The 19,036-nt window shown below is 35.6% G+C and overlaps 1 protein-coding gene across 3 annotated transcripts; it reads left to right on the top strand.

The window, feature by feature from the left end:
* The first annotated feature begins 833 nt into the window (after positions 1-833).
* On the top strand, positions 834-8,612 carry LOC132110493 (FERM domain-containing protein 6-like). 3 transcript variants are annotated; one of them, XR_009424654.1, is made up of 14 exons: positions 834-1,103; positions 1,498-1,588; positions 2,097-2,176; positions 2,283-2,359; positions 2,895-3,081; positions 4,195-4,350; positions 4,458-4,523; positions 4,645-4,713; positions 4,817-4,991; positions 5,338-5,646; positions 6,346-6,468; positions 7,597-7,688; positions 7,841-7,932; positions 8,067-8,151. XR_009424654.1 is itself a non-coding variant. In XM_059517147.1 (14 exons), the coding sequence occupies exons 1-14, from the start codon at positions 1,005-1,007 to the stop codon at positions 8,123-8,125; spliced, it is 1,647 nt and encodes a 548-aa protein (XP_059373130.1). In that variant the 5' UTR covers positions 834-1,004; the 3' UTR covers positions 8,126-8,272. The 3 variants fall into 3 exon arrangements, 2 of the variants coding, with proteins under 2 accessions (XP_059373130.1, XP_059373129.1); XM_059517147.1 differs by having other exon boundaries at positions 7,869-7,932; positions 8,067-8,272; XM_059517146.1 differs by lacking the exon at positions 7,841-7,932 and having other exon boundaries at positions 835-1,103; positions 8,067-8,612.
* The last annotated feature ends 10,424 nt before the right edge of the window (positions 8,613-19,036 follow it).

Genomic DNA, 19,036 nt, shown 5'->3' with positions numbered 1-19,036 from the left:
TTATCACAGATACTGATAGAGACAGAGATATCAGTTTTTAGTGTTTCATGTCTTTGCATGCAGATGTTATGTCCCAAAAATATCTAAAATCACAGAGAGAATTTTGAATTGAGAATTTTGAAATGTGACATAAGTTTTTGTATTTTGACTGCGGTTGGATGAGAGAATTTAAAACGAAGACATCTTACATTGTAGTTTAGCAAGTTAGCTAGGCTAACTAATCTGCAGAAAAATTTTGTTGTAGTAGTGTTTGTCACGTTGTTATGCAGAATGTTTTCAATATTGTTATGGACTGTTTTATTACTAGAAGCTTTACATTTAAAAATGACATTACTTGCATAGTTGCATTACATAACAAATGAAAAATAATTTCAGCTTGCATCAGTATTTCATGTCCGTGTGACTGTGTTGTTTATTTGATTACCAGTGGGATACTGTACTGTACTGTACTGTTACTGTGTATAGTAAGTGTACACAATAACTGTAATGTTTATATAAGCTGTATTTTGCAATAACAACTGGCTGACGATATATTATCTTTTGCATAAAATTCTGTAATGCTGAAAATGACTAAAATGTCAGAAAGAAGTGCTGAATTTGTAAACCCACAGATGTCCATCACTGTTTTCCATGTTGTTTTTTTTATTCTGTTTTGTGAAATCCGGTGCTACAATTCCTGATTTTTTTTTTTTTTTTTTTACAAAATGCAGTGAATTACAGCTTTCTAATATTTATGTGAAATACTTGCCTGCAAGTTTGTATGTCAAACAGGAATAATTTAGTATTCTTGTTCAATTCATTTAGTTCTGATTTTCTCTCTTTTTCAGAGTCGGGTGCTGGGGCTGCTGTGTGTTGTGTGTGTGTGTGTGTGTGTGTGTGTATGTATGTATGTGTTTTTTTTTATGTGTGTATGTCTGAGATATCTGATCCCATTGTGACTGGGAAGTACTCAGGCGTGGAGCTCCAGTGAGGGGCACAAATCTACAGGCTGCAGCCTCTCAAACATGAGCAAACTGACTTTCCACAATAACAAGACGATGCAGGACCGCCGGTGTGTGTGTGTGTTCCTTCCGAATGATGAAACCCTCAATGTAATAGTCAGTGTGAGTAGAACTCCATGCACTCAATGTTGCACACCACTGGCGATTGCCTTAAGACCTCACAGCTTCCATGTCATTTAAAAATAGACCAAAATGGAAATAATTTAATTGCAATTATCTATTTGCATCATGTACAAAGATGATTATTTATGGACAACAGGTTCTAAACATGTCATTTTGGGTCCTGCTTGGTAGTTGTGGGCTTGCATTGGAAACATAATCAGATCAAAAATAAATATTGTAAAAAAGTATTTATTGCATTTCAGTTTAGTAAGAGTTTGAGAAGCAGCTTTTAGGGCCAGCCCAGCATTACAGAGAGCAAAATAATATTAAAAAAATTCCCATTCCCCATCATTCTATCCTTTCTCTCTTTAATATTTCTGTTGTTTTCTCCCAGGTTAAGGCAGTGTGTCAGGAGTTGTTGGTGCAGGTCTGTGATCTGCTCAGGTTGAAGGACTGCCACCTGTTCGGCCTCAGTGTTATTCAGAGTAAGACCAAAAACACTGCAACATGCACATACAAATGGGCTAAAACAGCTTTATACACTCTTACACTTTTTCGTACACTTGTCTATTTAAAAACAACATGAAATACATTACACGGCTCTTTGTACTTGATTCTGATTTGATTTGTCAGTTATGTGTTTTTATGTTTTTATATTACCGGTGCTACACTGTATTGATTATCCCAGGCATCTAGGGTTTTGTGTCTTGTGTATCACTCTGTGGTGATTTTTATTCTCATGATAAAATTATTTCAACTCATGTTGTACATTTGTCTGTTTATTCATTTATTTGGTAAGTAACCATACAATTAATTGGAAAATATGGAGTCTGCTGGTTATTATTGTATGTTATGGTCTTGACCATCCTGTCAGGGTTTTATTTAGCAGAAATTACAGACTTATTCCCATTATCCATTGCATATGCTCTATATACAAACATTAAAGATCTAAATGCATGTGTTTCAGTGTGTTATAATGTGCTTTTTTTCTAGACAATGAACACATATACATGGAACTGGGACAGAAACTGTCTAAATATTGTCCAAAAGAATGGAAACGGGAAGCCAGCAAGGTATCACACATAGGCTTTTATTTTCTTGGAGGAAAAAAAAAAAAAATATATATATATGTATGTTTTTCTTTGATGCATATTTTGACTGAATTCTTGCCAACTTCAGGGAATTGATCAGTTTGGACCTCCGATGATTGTTCATTTCAGAGCACAGTATTATGTTGAAAATGGCAGACTTATCAGGTGAGTCACACACGTCTAAATTCAAAAGTTTGAGGTCAGTAGGATTCAATGCATTAAACTGATCAAAAGTGACAGTGAAGATTTTTACATTATTACATAAAATCTATTTCAAAATATTTTCTTTTTATTTATCAAATAATTATGAAAAAGTATCACACATTCTACAAAAATATTACACAGCACAACTGTTTTCAACATTAATAATAAGAACAAATGTGTCTTGAGCACCAAATCACCATCCTAGAATGGTTTCTGAAGGATCATGTGACACTTAAGACTGAAGTGTCTGCTGAAAATTCAGTTTTGCCATCACAGAAATGTGATATTTTAAAATGCATTACAATTGAAAACATTTTTGTAATAAAATTTCACAATATTACTGTTTTTACTGTATTTTTGATCAAATGAATGCATCCTCTTATGAGACTCCTATCAAGAACAGAATCATCCTGACCCTAAACCTTTGAACAGTAGTGTATACATACAAAATTGTCTATAGAAAAAAATTAATATGTTCTATATCTGTCTGTTTTAGCGATCGGGTGGCACGGTATTATTACTATTGGCACTTGCGGAAGCAGGTACTGCAGTCTCAGTGCATCCAGAGAGAGGAGGCTTATTTCCTTCTAGCTGCATTTGCGCTGCAGGCTGACATGGGAAACTTCAAACGGAACAAACACTTTGGTGCCTATTTCCAGCCGGAAGCATATTTTCCCTCTTGGGTATGTCTGCACAGCACCCCATTAAACTGTTTCCTCATGAATCATTATGCTGATCAAGCCTGTTAAATGTGCATACGCTTTGACTGCCCACTGTGTGTGGTTTATGGGCCGCACTGTGCTGTCCCAAAATTTAATAGAGCCTGTTGTAAAAAGACGCTTTATTCATCATCATGTAGAGGATTGAGGTTAAAAATAGTCATAAGCTTTTAAAGAGTAATCTAGGGTGCATTAGCTTTAGGCTTGCTGAGCTGTGCTATCATCTGGATACACATGGTGTGAGACACTGCTTTACTGCAGGATGGTGCAGCCAGAGATAGACTGTGCTGCTGAACTCTAGAGAGATTACAGACAGCCCTGACAGCACTGTGAGGATGAGTTTTGTGTTTTTATGAATGTTAAGTGTTCAGGGACACCACCATATCCAAGGTTGACAACTAGGGATTATATCTGCTGAATGTTAGTCTTATTTATTTTTTTAAGCAATTTTAGAGAAAGTGTACCATAAAACTGCACTTTTCATTTGTAAAATAAAATGAATACCATTCAAATGATTTTTAAGGCTGCATTTATTTGATCAAAAATAGAGAAAGGAATGTACTGTATATACTGTATATATTTTCGATTTTAATATACTTTAATGTATAATTAATGTTATGCAAAGCTGAATTTTCATCAGCCATTACTACGGTATTCAGTGTCACTTGAAACTTCAAAAATCATTTTAATAGGCTGATTTATTATAAATTTATGAAACAGTTGTGCTGCTAAATTTATTTTGGAACGTGATACTTTTTTTTCAGGATTCTTTGATGGAAAAAAAAAAGTTAAAAAGAACAGAAATATAAGTCTCTACTATCACTTTTTACCAATTTAACACATCCTTGTTGAATAATTGTATGAATTTCTTTCCAAAAAAAAAAAAATTACTGACCCCAAACTTTTGAGTGGTAGTGTATTTCTATTTTAAATAAAAGCTTTTATTTTTAGCTTTTTATTTATTTTTAAATGCTGTCTGCAAGTCTCTTATGCAATAATTAAGGATAACAGGAAAATAATGTACATTTATCAGTCAAAAGATGTGCTTTATTATTATTCTGCTTCTATCTTTTCCAGGTAATTGCGAAGAGAGGTTGTGACTATATTCTCCGTCATATTCCAAACATGCACAAAGAGCAGTTTGCTCTTACAGCATCAGAGGCCCAGATGAAATACATAAAGGAAGCTGCGCTCTTGGACGACGTGTCTGTTCATTATTACCGCCTTTACAAGGTCAGAAAAGAACTATTGACTGTGTGTGTGTGTGTGTGTGTGTGTTTGCGGGCATACAGGCTGATTTTTCAACATAATGTGATTATTATTATTATAATTTTTTCCAGGATAAGAAAGAGCTGGAGGCTTCTTTAACTCTCGGACTGACCTTACGTGGGATTCAGATTTTTCAGGTACAGTATGCTGTTTATAAACTTACTGAATGAGTTTAAACAGCAAATTGAATAAAATCCATCTCTTTCAGATTATACATTGTGTATTTCTATGTATGATGGTTACATTTATTTTTTTCAGAATGTGGGAACTGTCAGGCAGCTCTTGTATGATTTTCCCTGGACCAACGTGGGGAAACTAGTGTTTGTGGTCAGTGTTACATTGCTTTATTAATGTGATTTAAAGGTGTAGTATATAGTTCTGTGCCATTAGGGTCACAGGAATCAACCTTTGACTCTTTTCCTGTGCACAGGGGAAGAGGTTTGAGATTCTTCCTGATGGTTTGCCTTCAGCCAGGAAGCTCATCTACTATACAGGCTGTCCTCTACGCTCACGACACCTCCTGCAGCTGCTCAGCAACAGCCACCGATTGTACATGAATCTACAGCCTGTGCTGAAGCAGGTTCGATGGCTGGAGGAAAATGAAGGTATCTTGAGAATATGCATGACAGATTTGCTGGAATGGTAGCATTTCTTAAGCTAATAATATATCTTTGATATACAGACAGATAAGTCAACCTTTAAATCAAGCTAGGTAATAAAATAAACAAATAAAAAAATTATGACTTATACACTTAAAAAAATATTTTTATTTTTAAATCATACACCGTCTTTACAAACATGGACACACTAGAATATAATAAAAGCCATACTCAGCAGAAGAAAATGTTTTTATTTTATTATTTTTTATTTGTGTTGTCATGGAAGTGTTATTGTTTTGTTTTACAAAGGACCTAGAGCATATGGTTGACATTAAACTATGTGTGTTCTCAGAAAAGAAGCAGTACAGGGAGTCATACATCAGTGATGCTCTGGAGGCGGACATGGATCATTTGGAGCAGCGTTCACGTGCCAGTGGCAGCAGTGCAGGCAGCATGTCACGACCCAATCCCTTTTCACGACACTCCACCACAAGTCATGGCAGCTCCCGTACATCCGGCATCGACACTGACAGTTTTCGAACACCTACGAACACACCCCACCGACCGCTGAGAACACACTCATCTTCCAACACCAGTCATGCCAGCACACACACGTCTGGCATTGAGAGCAGCAGCAAAGAGCACTGCCTGGATGAGGATGGTAGGAGACACACAGATGAATATGACTCTTCTCCAATTAATCACTTGCTAAACTCACTGGCTCGTTACATTAGTAATTACAGTATCAATAATAAATGCTGTATGATTAAATGGGTGCACTGACAAAATCTCATCAGGGTTTCTGCGGGCCCTTAACAAGTCTTAGTATTAAAATTGTATTAAATTAAAGGCCATAAAAAATCTGAAATGGCGTTATGTACTGCCATTACTGGGTAAACAGATATATTTCTGCAGTTGTGAAGTCTCCACCTGCTGGCCAAGAATGAATATGCATTTCCAATAAGGCCGTCTGCTGTTTTTCTTGAGACCAAAGCCAAAATTCACCCATATTTTAACGTAGCAAACACGTAAATGTGAACTGCTGGATCGACAATAAGCTATTACCAATGCATTATAGAGTTAAGATACTAAGATATAGTTATGTTATTAAATTAATATAATATTTGACTCATAATAATTGTTTAAATTTATATATCTGATACTTTTGAATCCCTTTTCTTATAAATGGTTTAAAGGCTGAAAGGTGAAAGGCTGAAAATTTATGTAGGTTTTAAAAAAGGACTTTTTGTTTTAAATCCTGCAGATACCCTGCTCATTCATACTAATCATAGTAATGAAGCAGTAGCAGTGCTCATGATTATGTGTGTGTGTGTGTGTGTGTGTGTGTGTTTTTCTTCAGAGATTGAGATGTTGGTTGATGATCCAAAAAGTTGTGAAGATCTTCACGATATAGATCTCAACCAGGAGCTGTGTATTCATATCACAGAGGACATGCTGTCAGCACAGAACAGCGGATGCTATGGTATACTCAAGCATAGATTATTATATTCTATTATATTCTACTCAAAAATTATTTAATATTTTATAGCACAACTGTTTTTAACATTGATAATAAAAAAAATTTTCTTGAGCACCAAATCAGCATATTAGAATGATTTCTGAAGTCTTGGGTGTCTCAACCACACCTATTTACTTGTTAAGTCTGACGTCACGTAGCAGCGCCTCCGTGTCCAAACGCTCTATCAGTTACCACGAGAAAACAACAAAAGGTGCTAATATAAACTCAATGTTATAGAATACTAGCGAAAAAGGTATAATCCTAAACTTTAACTCCATACCGAAATCCCAGATAGCCAGACAATGAAAATATAAAAAAAATCTATAAAATTATTTGTGTTTGGGACGCTGTGAGCATGGAGACTGTAATGTATACCGTAAGTTTGAAAGCGTTTATCTTAAATTATTGATATGAATAAACAGTGCTCATAAACGGCTGCTGAGGTCGTATTCTCAAGTGAAGCGAGCAAACAGCGCTTCTTACGTCATCACTTAACAACCGAATTGCTGATAGGTGGATAAATTCAAGTTATGTATCTCTGGAGGCAGACATTAACTGTAGTTTGACATTTGAGTGCCACCTTTCCAAGTCAGTTTGTCAGTTAGATTCTTGCTGTCATACAGCTGCCCATGGTGAATGAAGGACTTTTGTTAATTGATGATTTGCTCTTTCAAAACTATGGAATTGAACGGGATTAGTAAGAACTTTATTAAATGATGATTTTTCAGGCCTGGATAAGTCATTTGAGATTGCTAAATGTCCAAAAGCCATAGCAATTTATGCTGAATTCTAAAACATTTAATTGTCTAGAAATTGGTCTTTTGGGGTGCTTTATAAAATTATTTTTAAGAATCCAGATCTAGTAATAATGGATGGCTGGAAAAGTCATGGAAGAGTCATAAAATTTATTTTAGAAAGTTGCTACTTAAAAAATATGAGTATCCTGTCGTTTTAATTGATACGTACCTAAAAGCGATAGAGTTTGAATCGACAACTTAATTTACTGTACTAGCCTGACCCTAGTGACCTTCAAAGGTCTGACGGGAGAAAATATTTAAGGATGCATGTGTGTTGTATGTGTTTGTTTTTCAGGGTTAGTGGTGAAGGAAGTCAGTTCTTCCACATCCAGCTCATCAGAGACTGTAGTGAGAATGAGGGGCCAGAGCATCGAATGTCTTCCCCAGGTGCACCTATACACACACACACGTTTACACGCAACACGTTACAGCTGTTAAATGACACTGTCTCAGCCGCTGAAGTTAAACCAAGGACATCTACTCTACATTTTGAGCTGCATCATTCTTCTGTTGAGTAATCATGTAATCTCTTTTAACAGTGCTGGTAACCCCACTTCCTCTTAACAGTATTTGTTTAGGGTAGCCTTACCCTACACCCAACAGCATTGTCGTTTCTCATCTGTCAATTCATGTGAGTGTACAGCTAACCGCTCTTGAGATTTTAGGGTTAGTTGAGAGTTAGTGTAGTCTGTGATTTCTGTGTTTTAATGCAGCTTGTTAGTTTCCTTTGTGCTGACATGTGTTTCATTGTTTTTGTTTTATTAGACGCCGATGGGCAGGAAGGGTCAAAGCTCCACAGACCGGCACAGCCAATCACTGGATGATGTTCGTCTGTTCCAGAGGAACTGTCAGGAGTGGGCGGAGCTTTGCCAGGACACCGCACATAGCTATACATTCGGCTGCGAGCCAGACCTTGGGGACACAGTCGGATGTGGGTACCAGGGACTTGCAGATCAGTGCGCTGGCATCCGGAATAACCAGCACGCATTTCCCATCAAGAGAACCAGCAAGTATTTTTCTCTGGATCTGGACCGAGAAGATCTGACCACAGAACACTTGACCACAGAAGCAGAACCAGAGTTTGTGGTGTAAGGCAGAGAGAATTAAAAAGAGCCCTAGAACCAATTAAAAGGATAGTAAACGGAAAAACTGAAATTCTGTTATTTACTAACTGTCATGTTGTTACAAATCCAACTTGTTTTCTTCTGTGGAACACAAAAAAAAATCTGATGACTGTGCTAGTTGCACTTTTCCATGCTGGTACAATGAAAACGGATGGAAAAAGTGCCATAAAAGTAATTTTCTGTGCTATAGACCTTATTCAGGCTAGTGACATATTTTATATTTGACAGGAACGAAAATGAGGTTGCAAGTGATAAAAGTAGTGTGTTCAATGAACTGTACTCGTTTAATAACATCCAAAACGACTTTTGAAAGTTGTGAGATATAAAATCTAGGACATTTATACAGTGTGAACCATTGTGTAGATTGTAAGTCTATCACATACAGCCTCGTTTTCATCCATGTCTACCCAAAAAGGAAACTTCTGTCATTTACACGTTAATATTTTTCCAAACTTGTTTGCATTTTTTTTTTTCCTTCTGCTGATCACAAAAGAAGATATTTTGAAGAATGTTGACAACCAGACAGTTTTGATTCCCATTGATTACCATTGCATTTCATGTCCATATAATGGAAGGCAATGGCAACCAAAACAGTTTAGTTGGCAACATTCTTCAAAATACCTTATTTTGTGTTCCACAGAAGACGATTTAAATTACACGAGGGTGAGTAAATGATGATTTAATTATAATTACAATTTAAATTCAATGTTTTCTACCCTGACTAAGGTTTGTATTTCAAATCTTCTAAAGCCACATAATAACTTTTATGGGTGGATCATGCTACTTTCATGTTGCTTTTTGTAGTTATTTTTATTGGTATGACAGCCCTGGTTACCATTAGATTAAAATTTATGAAAAATAGCAGTGTGAACAGGTTGCTAAACATCTCCTTTAGTGTACCACAGAAAAGAAATGACATAGAATTGAGTAAATAACACAATTTTTCAATTTTAGGTGAACTATCACTTTAAGGTCATTTAGTACATGTGTGCGTGTGTATCCAAAACTAGCAAGGGAATCTGCAATATCCTAATGCCAAAATACTAAAATCTAGAAAAATCTGCCTTACCAAAGTATCCAAAAGATTGTGTGTGTGTGTGCTGCCCTAAATAAACCCTCAGTGCCTTGAATTCACTATGCAGGTTCTCAGAACATAAAACTAAAGTTTCTGCACTCCTGTTTACTTCCACCCTCATCTCCAAGGAAATGCCCCAGTCCTGTCTCCAAGAATAAAACTAAACCTAATGAGCTTTTTGGGATTGTGGTAACTGAATCATGTGAGCATCGTAATCAGAGGAACCAGTGCCGGGTGTGCCGCCCCGCTGGATGAATGACTGATGGGACTTCAGGCCGCCAAGGCTCTTGATTTAGAGACATTTGCACACAGCTGATACTTTGCTGATCAAGGGGGAAAAAAATCAGTCTTCCATGGAGTTTCCCGTTTTCTTTATACATATCATGACTTTGTTTATTTGTCAAACTGGAAGTTTAAGATTTTTCAAAAAAAAAAAAAAGACTGCTGTGTGTATGTGTTTTAATGGTGTGTTGCCTGTCAGTATTAAGCTGTTAATGGGAGACAGTATTAGAAACCTTATGTAAAGGTTGCAACATTCAGTTATTCCATTTAAGCAAAAAACAGTGTGTGCACGCAGATCAAAAGAAGGTAGACACTAAACATGAAGAATCAGTGCAGATAAACCCACTTCCAATGAAAAGCTTCTCCTCTTTGCATGGACAGTTTGGATGAAAAAATCCATATTGAATGATAAAAGCTCATGTGGACGTGGGCATTCGTGTCATGACTATGTGCGTTCTGTTAAACACTAGTAGTCTTCTATCTTCACATTCATCTCTTCGCCCCATTGAAAAGCAGCAATGAATTCGAAATGGCTAAGCCGTGTAATAATAATAATTTGAGTTACTGTTGGAGTTCATGGTGACTGAACACTTGCATCCATTCTGCGTGCAACCGATCATACATGGGCTCCATGTACTGTTTACTCTTTGTGTCTGCAGCTAGACCTTGTCCTTTCTGTGAAAGGAATTCCCTATGTGAAAATAAAATGATTATTTTGCCCAGTTCTTTTGCAGACCCATTCAACTCATTCGCTCTCTCGTGAAAGTGTATTCTGTGCCTTGCAGGTGCCAGTCCTCAAATGTTTGCAATAAAAGGTACCTTCATTTGTAAATAAATCTGTCTTGTATTGTTTTTTTTGTCTGCAGCACTTTAAGAAAAAATTTACTTCATAATTGCTCCATGAATCTTTCTTTAATGATGTTCATGAATAACAACGTAATTCATATAGGTTACAGCAGTTTCAAGGTTTTCAATGTGATTCGACACAATCGTCTTGAATCACATTTAATCAAATTTAATTACCCATTATTTCACAACTACCAATAATTTCTGCTGACGTATACACTGTCTTTTTTGTTTGTTTTATACTTTTACTTGCATTAATTTGCACTTTTTCTACAAAGGAAAAAAATGGCGTAAAACAAATGTTGCAATTTTTTTGTATTATAGTATTTTTACTGAAATGCTAATTTATATGTGTATATATATATATATATATATATATACATACAGGCATGTCATAGGACACCCTATTGAATTCCATGGTTTTCAGTATTGGGGCATAAAAATTATCTGGTCCTTGGGAGGTTTTCAGATTTGGAAAATAAAACCTCAGATGAACAATATCACATGACATATCACACCATAACTATTTATCCAAATTAAATGCCAAGGTAGGACACCCTATGCTTCTGAACTCCCTGTAGATTAACTTTTCAGTTAGTACAGTTTGTACAGGTTTAGAGCAGCAGACACAACATGTTATGAATTGTTATTTGAGAGATAAATAATCTGGTTGTGAATGATGATAAAGTCAGACCGAAAACAGCACTCATCAAGGCTCCTCTGTTCTGGACAGCTACAAAACACTTGAGCAGATTATCATTCAGACCTCGGAAAGGAGACAGAGAAACACAATATATATATATATTTTAAATGTATTAGTCTTAATAAAAGTTTAGAATAATAGATTGAAAAAAAAGTTAATAGAAAGGGACAAGAATAATCTAAGAATAATCTTATCTTTTTTATAGGAACCTAATTCAGGGGTTCTTAACTCTGGCCCTCGAGGTCCACTTTCCTAGTGTTCAGCTCCAACACTAATTAAACACACTTAATCTAATCAAGGTCTTCAGGAAGGATTACTAGAAAGTTACTGACAGGTGAGTTTGATCGAGGTTGGAGGTAAGCTCTGCAGAAAAGTGGACCTCGAGCCTTTTTACGAGTCATACAGCAGAGGGCGACATAGTTACATCACAGTGACTTTTTTGACATTGTGTTTAACTTATATGTTGTCTCATGATCAGTTTATGCAACATTTACAGCTGATTCATAAAAAATTGTTAATTTGTAAAATATAGATATTTTCTTTTCTAGTTTTGGATATGTCTGTTTAACAAATTAATGGTACTCTAAGTTAGAAATGAGATCATTTCATATTGTACTTATTAAATTCATTGCTCTATATTTTCGCTGTTGTTGTGGATGTTCATACACATTTGTTTACATGGTTGTTTTGTGTTTATTTCCAGCTCACATGACAGACAGCAGATCAAAGTAAAATTTTAAATTACATGCTTAGTAACTGACAAATATTATTCTTTCTCTGGGGTGTTGAAAACAGTTGTGCATCTTAATGTACGATTTTTGTGGAAACTGTTATAATTTAGTATAATATATAATATAATTTAATAATTTAATAATTTTTTTTTTTTTTTAGGATTCTTAGACAAATAGAAAGTTTGAACCAGTATTCATTAAACAAAACAGATTTTTTTTGTAACGGGTTTTTTCTGTCTTTTTAAAAATCTATTTAATGTGTCCTTGATTCATTTAAAATCTAATAAATAAGTAAATAAATAAGAATTGCAGACCCCAAACTTTTGAACGGTACTCGTAGCCTATGGCAGTAACTACAAGTTGAAACAATTGAGCTGGTAAAAATATTAATATATTAATATAGATATTTAATATCTTCTCTTTGTTTTAGGAATGTAGACATATTTCTGATAATGAGTTTTTATTTTGGCAGATTCTGGGGCTTAAATTATATTTGCTTATGCCTTATTAAATCTGAATAATAGCAAAGCATGTAATTAGCAGCACGAACATGAAAAAAATCTTATTTAACAAAGAATTCACTCTCATATTGTCTCAAGTAGTCTACTCTGGTGTCATGACAGAGATATTGAAACCGAAAGTTTTATTCACCTTTTCAAGTTCATTTAAAGTTTCAAATAAATTTGATTTCCTTTGAAAAATATTGAAAATTTTCCATTGCACTGTCAAAATATAACAGACTAATATTTAACTATCAAAGGGCACCTGCGTGTGTGTTTTATCTGCTCTTGTTTTTTTTTTTTTTTTTTTTTTTTTACTTTTCTTTCTGTGAATCAGTTTGTGACCTTTAATTAGTCCCTGGGAGCTCGGCACTCTTTGTTTTTTCCAGAAAAACTCAACCGTGATGTTCGGTCGGGTGCTCGTTCACACTGGTGTTTATCGCCCTAATGTCCAGCAGGTGGCGCTGGTGTTCCGTTCTGACCCTGTTTTGAACATCAGCTGGTCTCACAGAATGTTTACTCGACAGAAAGGCAAAAAGATTCACACACACACACACATACACACACACACTGTCTGAAGGTGTAGCCTGTTTGTCTCAGTGGATTTCTTAATATGTATCTGAAACAATTAAACTCTAAAGAAACTTTTTATATTAGCAGCCGTGTGGAATTTGCTCAGTGAACTGAAAGGGCTATAATATAGTTTAATCCCTGAAAAGGAGACTCATTTCTGAATACACTGGCTGGAAAATAGCCTTTGAGAATAAGCTCCGGGATTAAACACCCTTTTACTCTCCAACTTTCAAGAAAATTTACGATTTTGTCCCAGATTTCGATTTCCACATCATCTGGCCTCAGAAAACCTCAGCAAGTCCAGCAAAAATGAATTGGAGGAGAGTGTAAAAAACAAAACAAAAACACAACAGAGCGTTGGGATATCATGAGAATACAATAGAAGCTCATCACAGTATCTGAATCACTTGGCTGAGTAGTTTATCTGTATTTTTTAGTGAGGCTGAATCCACAGCTGCACTGAATGAAATATCACCGTAAGAGAAGAAAAAGAGACAATTTTTTGTGCATTAAAGTGTCTATTCCAACAGAGGAGAAAGAGAAGAAAAAGATCTTTCTCTCAATGCCTTCGCTCATTCTTTTTTCCAAACAGCATCAGCAAAGTCCTAGATGTATTTTATTCCCACATCTGAGTGAATCTTCAGAGGTATCTCTGTATAAACATGGGGTTTTGATTATGAATATCCATATTCCTTCTCCAGGAATTAACACTGTCTACACTATTGTTTAAAGGTTTGGGGTCAGTTTTTAAAAAAAAAAGAAATTAATACTTTTATTTAGCAATGATGCATTAAATTGATCAAAGGGACATTAATGACATTTTATACTGTTACACAATTGTATTTCAAATAAATGCTGTATTTAAACCTTCTGTTTATCAAAGAATACTGGACAATTCAAATGTATCACTGTTTCTACAAAAACGTGAGCACCAAATCAGCATTTGTGACACTGAAGACTGGATTCAGCTTTATCATCACAGTGATAAATCACATTTTAAAATACGTTAAAACCAGAGAACAGTTATATTAAATGGAAGTAATATTTCACAATACTGTTTTTACTGTATTTTTGACCAAATAAATGCAGCCTTTGGAAAGCATAAGAGGCTCTTTTTATAATCAGAATCAGAATGAGCTTTATTGCCAGGTATGTTTACACGTTCAAGGAATTTGTTTTCGTTACAGAAGCTCATCCAAAACATAAAAAAAATCTTACAGACCCCAAACATTTGAACAGCAGTGTAAGTCAAAATCTGAATCTGTTTTTTACTTGAGCTAGTACCCATGTGATATGTTTCTGTTGTTTTCTGTTCACAGGTGATTGCTCTCCTGGTCTCTGCTCGAGTGGGAACACCTCCTCTTAACAGGCTGCGTGATTCAAGGTATCATTCGTGTCACTTGCACAAAAAGGATGAGTTATGTGGCAAATCTTAGTACCGTATTTTCCGGACTATAAGTCGCACTTTTTTTCATAGTTTGGCTGGTCCTGCGACTTATAGTCAGGTGCGACTTATTTATCAAAATTAATTTGACATGAAGCAAGTGAAATGAACCAAGAGAAAACATTACCATCTACAGCGCCCTCTCGCGGCTGTAGACGGTAATGTTTTCTCTTGGTTCTAAATGAATGCGACTTATAGTCCAGTGCGACTTATATATATATTTTTCCTCATCATGACGTATTTTTGGACTGATGCGACTTATACTCAGGTGCGACTTATAGTCCGAAAAACACGATACTTGTTCAAACCACTAACTCGAAGTATGAGCAATAGCAATAGTGATGCCAGTACCACTGTAGGTCAAATTTCATTAACTGAGAATTACTTTGCTGTAATTTTCAATTTGTCAACTTTAGTTAATGCATTAGGTACAGTATCATGAACTAACAGTGAACAACAATTCTTAACAGCCTACTACTTTACTTAATGATATCATTGAATCTTAAATTTAGTTTGCTCTATATTCAGTCAAACTAAGGTTTACTGCATGCTCCATCATCTTTTTATTGCTGTATACACAATACTGATCTCTTTCTCAAAACAGTATCTTGCAACTCTATTAGTCACATGACCTCAACAGCCCAGGTTTGGGAAACTAGCTGCATGTTGCCATGGCAGCACAGTCGGTCCTTCTTCTAACAGAGGGTTGATGGAAAAACCTTCCTTGTGTTCAGCATGTACCTGGTTTAAGATAGAAATATCAGTCTCTTTTCTTTTCTTTTCTTTCTCTTTTTTTCTTCTGTTTCTACTTTCAAGGTCACTTACAACTAAGCCAAGATCAGCTACAGACTGTTCACAAGATTAATCTCCTTCACGATTCTAACTATGAATGACAAAACCCTTATTCCCTCATCAGATGCCAGAGCCAGAAAAAGTGCACAAATTTGAACACTTCCACATATTTTAACCAAATAAAATTTGGTTCCGGGAGAAAAAAAAAATCCTCTTAAAATCAGAATTAAATCCTATCTGTTTTCTAATCACATGTTATTTATACAATTAATCTCTGCATACTGTTTATTTATTTTGAGATCATGATTTGTCATTAAAATATCATAACTTGATCTTCTGGTAATACAACAAACCTCTTTCTTGTTGATGTATATCAGATTTCTCCAAATATTTAGTCTGCCCCTTTATTACAATCGACTGCAAGCTCACATTCAGATTTGTTTCCAGCCAATCAACAACTATTGTTTTTTTTTTTTTTTTAAGCCATTTCACATTTACATTTATGTGTTGAACAGAGAAGGTGAAGGTTTAGGAAAGTGACATTTTTCCTTTTGATGTACAAAGGAAAATAATGATAATCACTAATATTGTTACAGTAAATCTCCAAAATGAGCATACAAATCTTTTTTTTGGTCTTTATTGTGAAGTATATCCAAGCGGATCGTCTCCTATGGAGCCAAAAGAGTCTCAATAAAGATAAATGCACACACTACATTCACATATGCACACACAGGATACATACATGCACATACATGATTTATAAATACACACACAGGATACACAAATGCGCACAAAATTTACAAATGCACACACAAAATTTAAAAAGCACAGAAGATTCACAAATGCATACAAAATTCAGAAATGCACACAAAATTCAGAAATACACACACAATTCAGAAATGCAAACAACATTTACAAATGCCCTCAAGATTCACAAATGCACAGGACAAGATTCAGAAATGTATTTCTGATGCACACACACATATATCTTGATTTACAAACTGCTTGCGGTCTGTGAACTTCACTGCATTTGTGTGTAAATTTTGAGACTCCCCTGACTTGGCCTGACACACAAATGCTTTTTTTTAAACAGGGAATGATCAGCAACCAATCAGATATCTCCCTTCTTTTAGCCAATCACAAGAACGCACTCCACGTGGGGGATTTCCCAAACCTGGGCTGTTGAGGTCATGTGACTGATAGAGTTGCAAGATACTGTTTTGAAAATATAAGAATTGTCAACTTTGGATGGGTTAAATGCAGAGCACGAACGAATTCTGAGTATGGGTCATCATACTTTGCTGAATGTCACGTCACTTTCACTTTCAAAAGAACAACTCAAATCTAGATTGCTTCCATTATAATCAAACTGCACTTTGCTACACTTTGATATCAGTTGAAGTTCACAAAACTAGGAGTACACAAACATATAAACAAATATAGTGATTTGCATGTTGAATCAGTAAAAACAGTCCATTCCTGAAAGGTTTGTAGATCCCTCAAACAAGCACCAGCAATGTCATGAGCATTCAAACGCAAACCTCTTTTCTCCTCTTTCTTTCCTCTCAAGGAGATTGATGTCTCCAAAGTTCTTCTCTCTCACCTTTAAACATCTTCTACATCTTATTTCTCCTGCATTCATCAGATCATGTCTTACTACTAGCGTCTTTCCCCATCAAATTTAAGTGGCTTCAGATAATGGCTCTCCTCAAGAAACTTAAAAAAGCAATAGAACTGTCCAACACAGGCTCATTGGAAAAATGTGCCTCTAAACTCCAAAACGTACCTACACATACAATTCACTGCAGTCTCAAACTGAAGCTGGCTTGATGTTCCTTAATTATTCTCTTCTGTGTTTAGTAATTCAGCAGATGCTTGGTGGTACAGTCACTTGCTCTCTCTGTTCCTCTGTGATCTGCAGGGACCATCACAATCTTTAAGACTGAAGACACACCACTTCTCTCAGCATTTAAACCATAAACATAAACAACAGTAAATACATTTTTGCTCTAAATTGTGTACTTTGGTTTAATCTTGAAATAAATTAAGGTACTGCAAATGCTAATAATATTAGCATTTGTATGATGAATTGCTTATGCTTGTCCTTATTTGTGTACTGTATGCCGCTTTAGAGAATATCATATATTAAATGATTCAGTCTGAATGACAAAATGTAATAAAAATGCAAAAAGCAGCAGCTACAGTGTTATGACATTACATATAGTGAGGAAACAGGAAAGAGAAGCAGGACTGACTTCTGACCTTGGTAAAAGACACTTTATTCCAAAAGAGAGTGTTGCTCTTTTTTAGAGACAGAAGGGTTGAGTGCAGTCTATTATTCAGACAAGAAAAGGTCTTTAACCAACCTTTTTTTCGTAGCTGACCTGGTGGATTTAAGTCTTTGAGCTAAAAACATTCAAATGTAATATTTAAGCAAACAGTTTTAAATGACTCTCCTGGAAAATCTGATTTGAGATTATCTAGCAGTTCCAGCTGTAACTGTCTGACAATCAAGCATCTGATTTTAGATCAGTTTTTCTACTTGTGTGTAAGTTCACGTACAGTACATTTGAGCCTGAAAATAATAAAAAGCAACAGACTTTGGGAAAACCTTTATAGGAAACCATTTCATTTGTGCAGAATTAGGCAACAGGGCATCATAAAAACTCCATTAGGAAATGGAACCAAATCCCAGATTCAGTTTGACAGCTCCCAGTTGCTGGTAGTCATTTGTCAAAGTCTGCTTTTATCATCTTTTTTTTCCCCATTTCCTATCCTCTTTTTTCCTTCTCTATATTTCTGTACTCCTCTCTTATAATGTTAAGACCAGAGCTAAACTGGTTTAAATGAAGAGCTGGGATGTAACACCGGGGTACCCAGTTATCTACTGAAATATCTCCCCTGAGCCATTAACTGAACCAACCAATAGATCCATCTTGGAAAGTGAATGCCAGCTCATTTTTCCACCGGTTGGCTATAACAGGAGATAATGGACTCTCCTAAAACCCATCTCTCTCCACTCCACCTGGCATTTGCCATTACTGCTGCCATACAGAAAACAGTTAGAGAAATAACTGTAATTCAGAAACAATTACGAAGGGCATTCTGCAAAATTAAACCTCGCCTGCCGAGAAGCGGTATAACCAGCATATGACAGAATGAAAAATTCAGCTCATTGCCCGCTCTTTCTCTCACATGCTCTCTCTCTACTCAGTTCCCCAGCAAATGAAAGAGCATGGAGAGGTCTTGAAAAGGAACACACGGTTCTTTAATTTGTGTCCTGTTCCGGCTTGTATTTCGCTATTGTCTTGATTTGGAGCCAACCTGCCTTATTGGACAATGAAGAAATAACAAGATTTGCAGATGACTTCACAAAAAAAAAAAAAAAAAAAAAAAGTTTTTGAAAACAAACTTGGAGAGCCGATGGCTAATCTGTAAAGTCACTGCAGCTGTACCAGTTGTTATAGAAACGGTCAGCATTCTGGAGATTTGTGTTTAGGATTAACCTACCCTGAACTATAAGCCTTTTTAATGCAAACGAAACTAGAATTATGAGACAGTTGTTGCCAGATTTCATAGGTGAATTCAAATATGAAATTTAATTGTAAGCTTGGCGAACAGTCTTGGAGGATTTGATATTTCCATTAAAAGTGATAGGAGCTGCA

Source organism: Carassius carassius, chromosome 30 (genome assembly GCF_963082965.1).
Source record: "Carassius carassius chromosome 30, fCarCar2.1, whole genome shotgun sequence".
NCBI classification, from domain to species: domain Eukaryota; kingdom Metazoa; phylum Chordata; class Actinopteri; order Cypriniformes; family Cyprinidae; genus Carassius; species Carassius carassius.
Note: the sequence above shows the minus strand (reverse complement) of the source record. Positions and strands in the feature narration are given on the sequence as shown.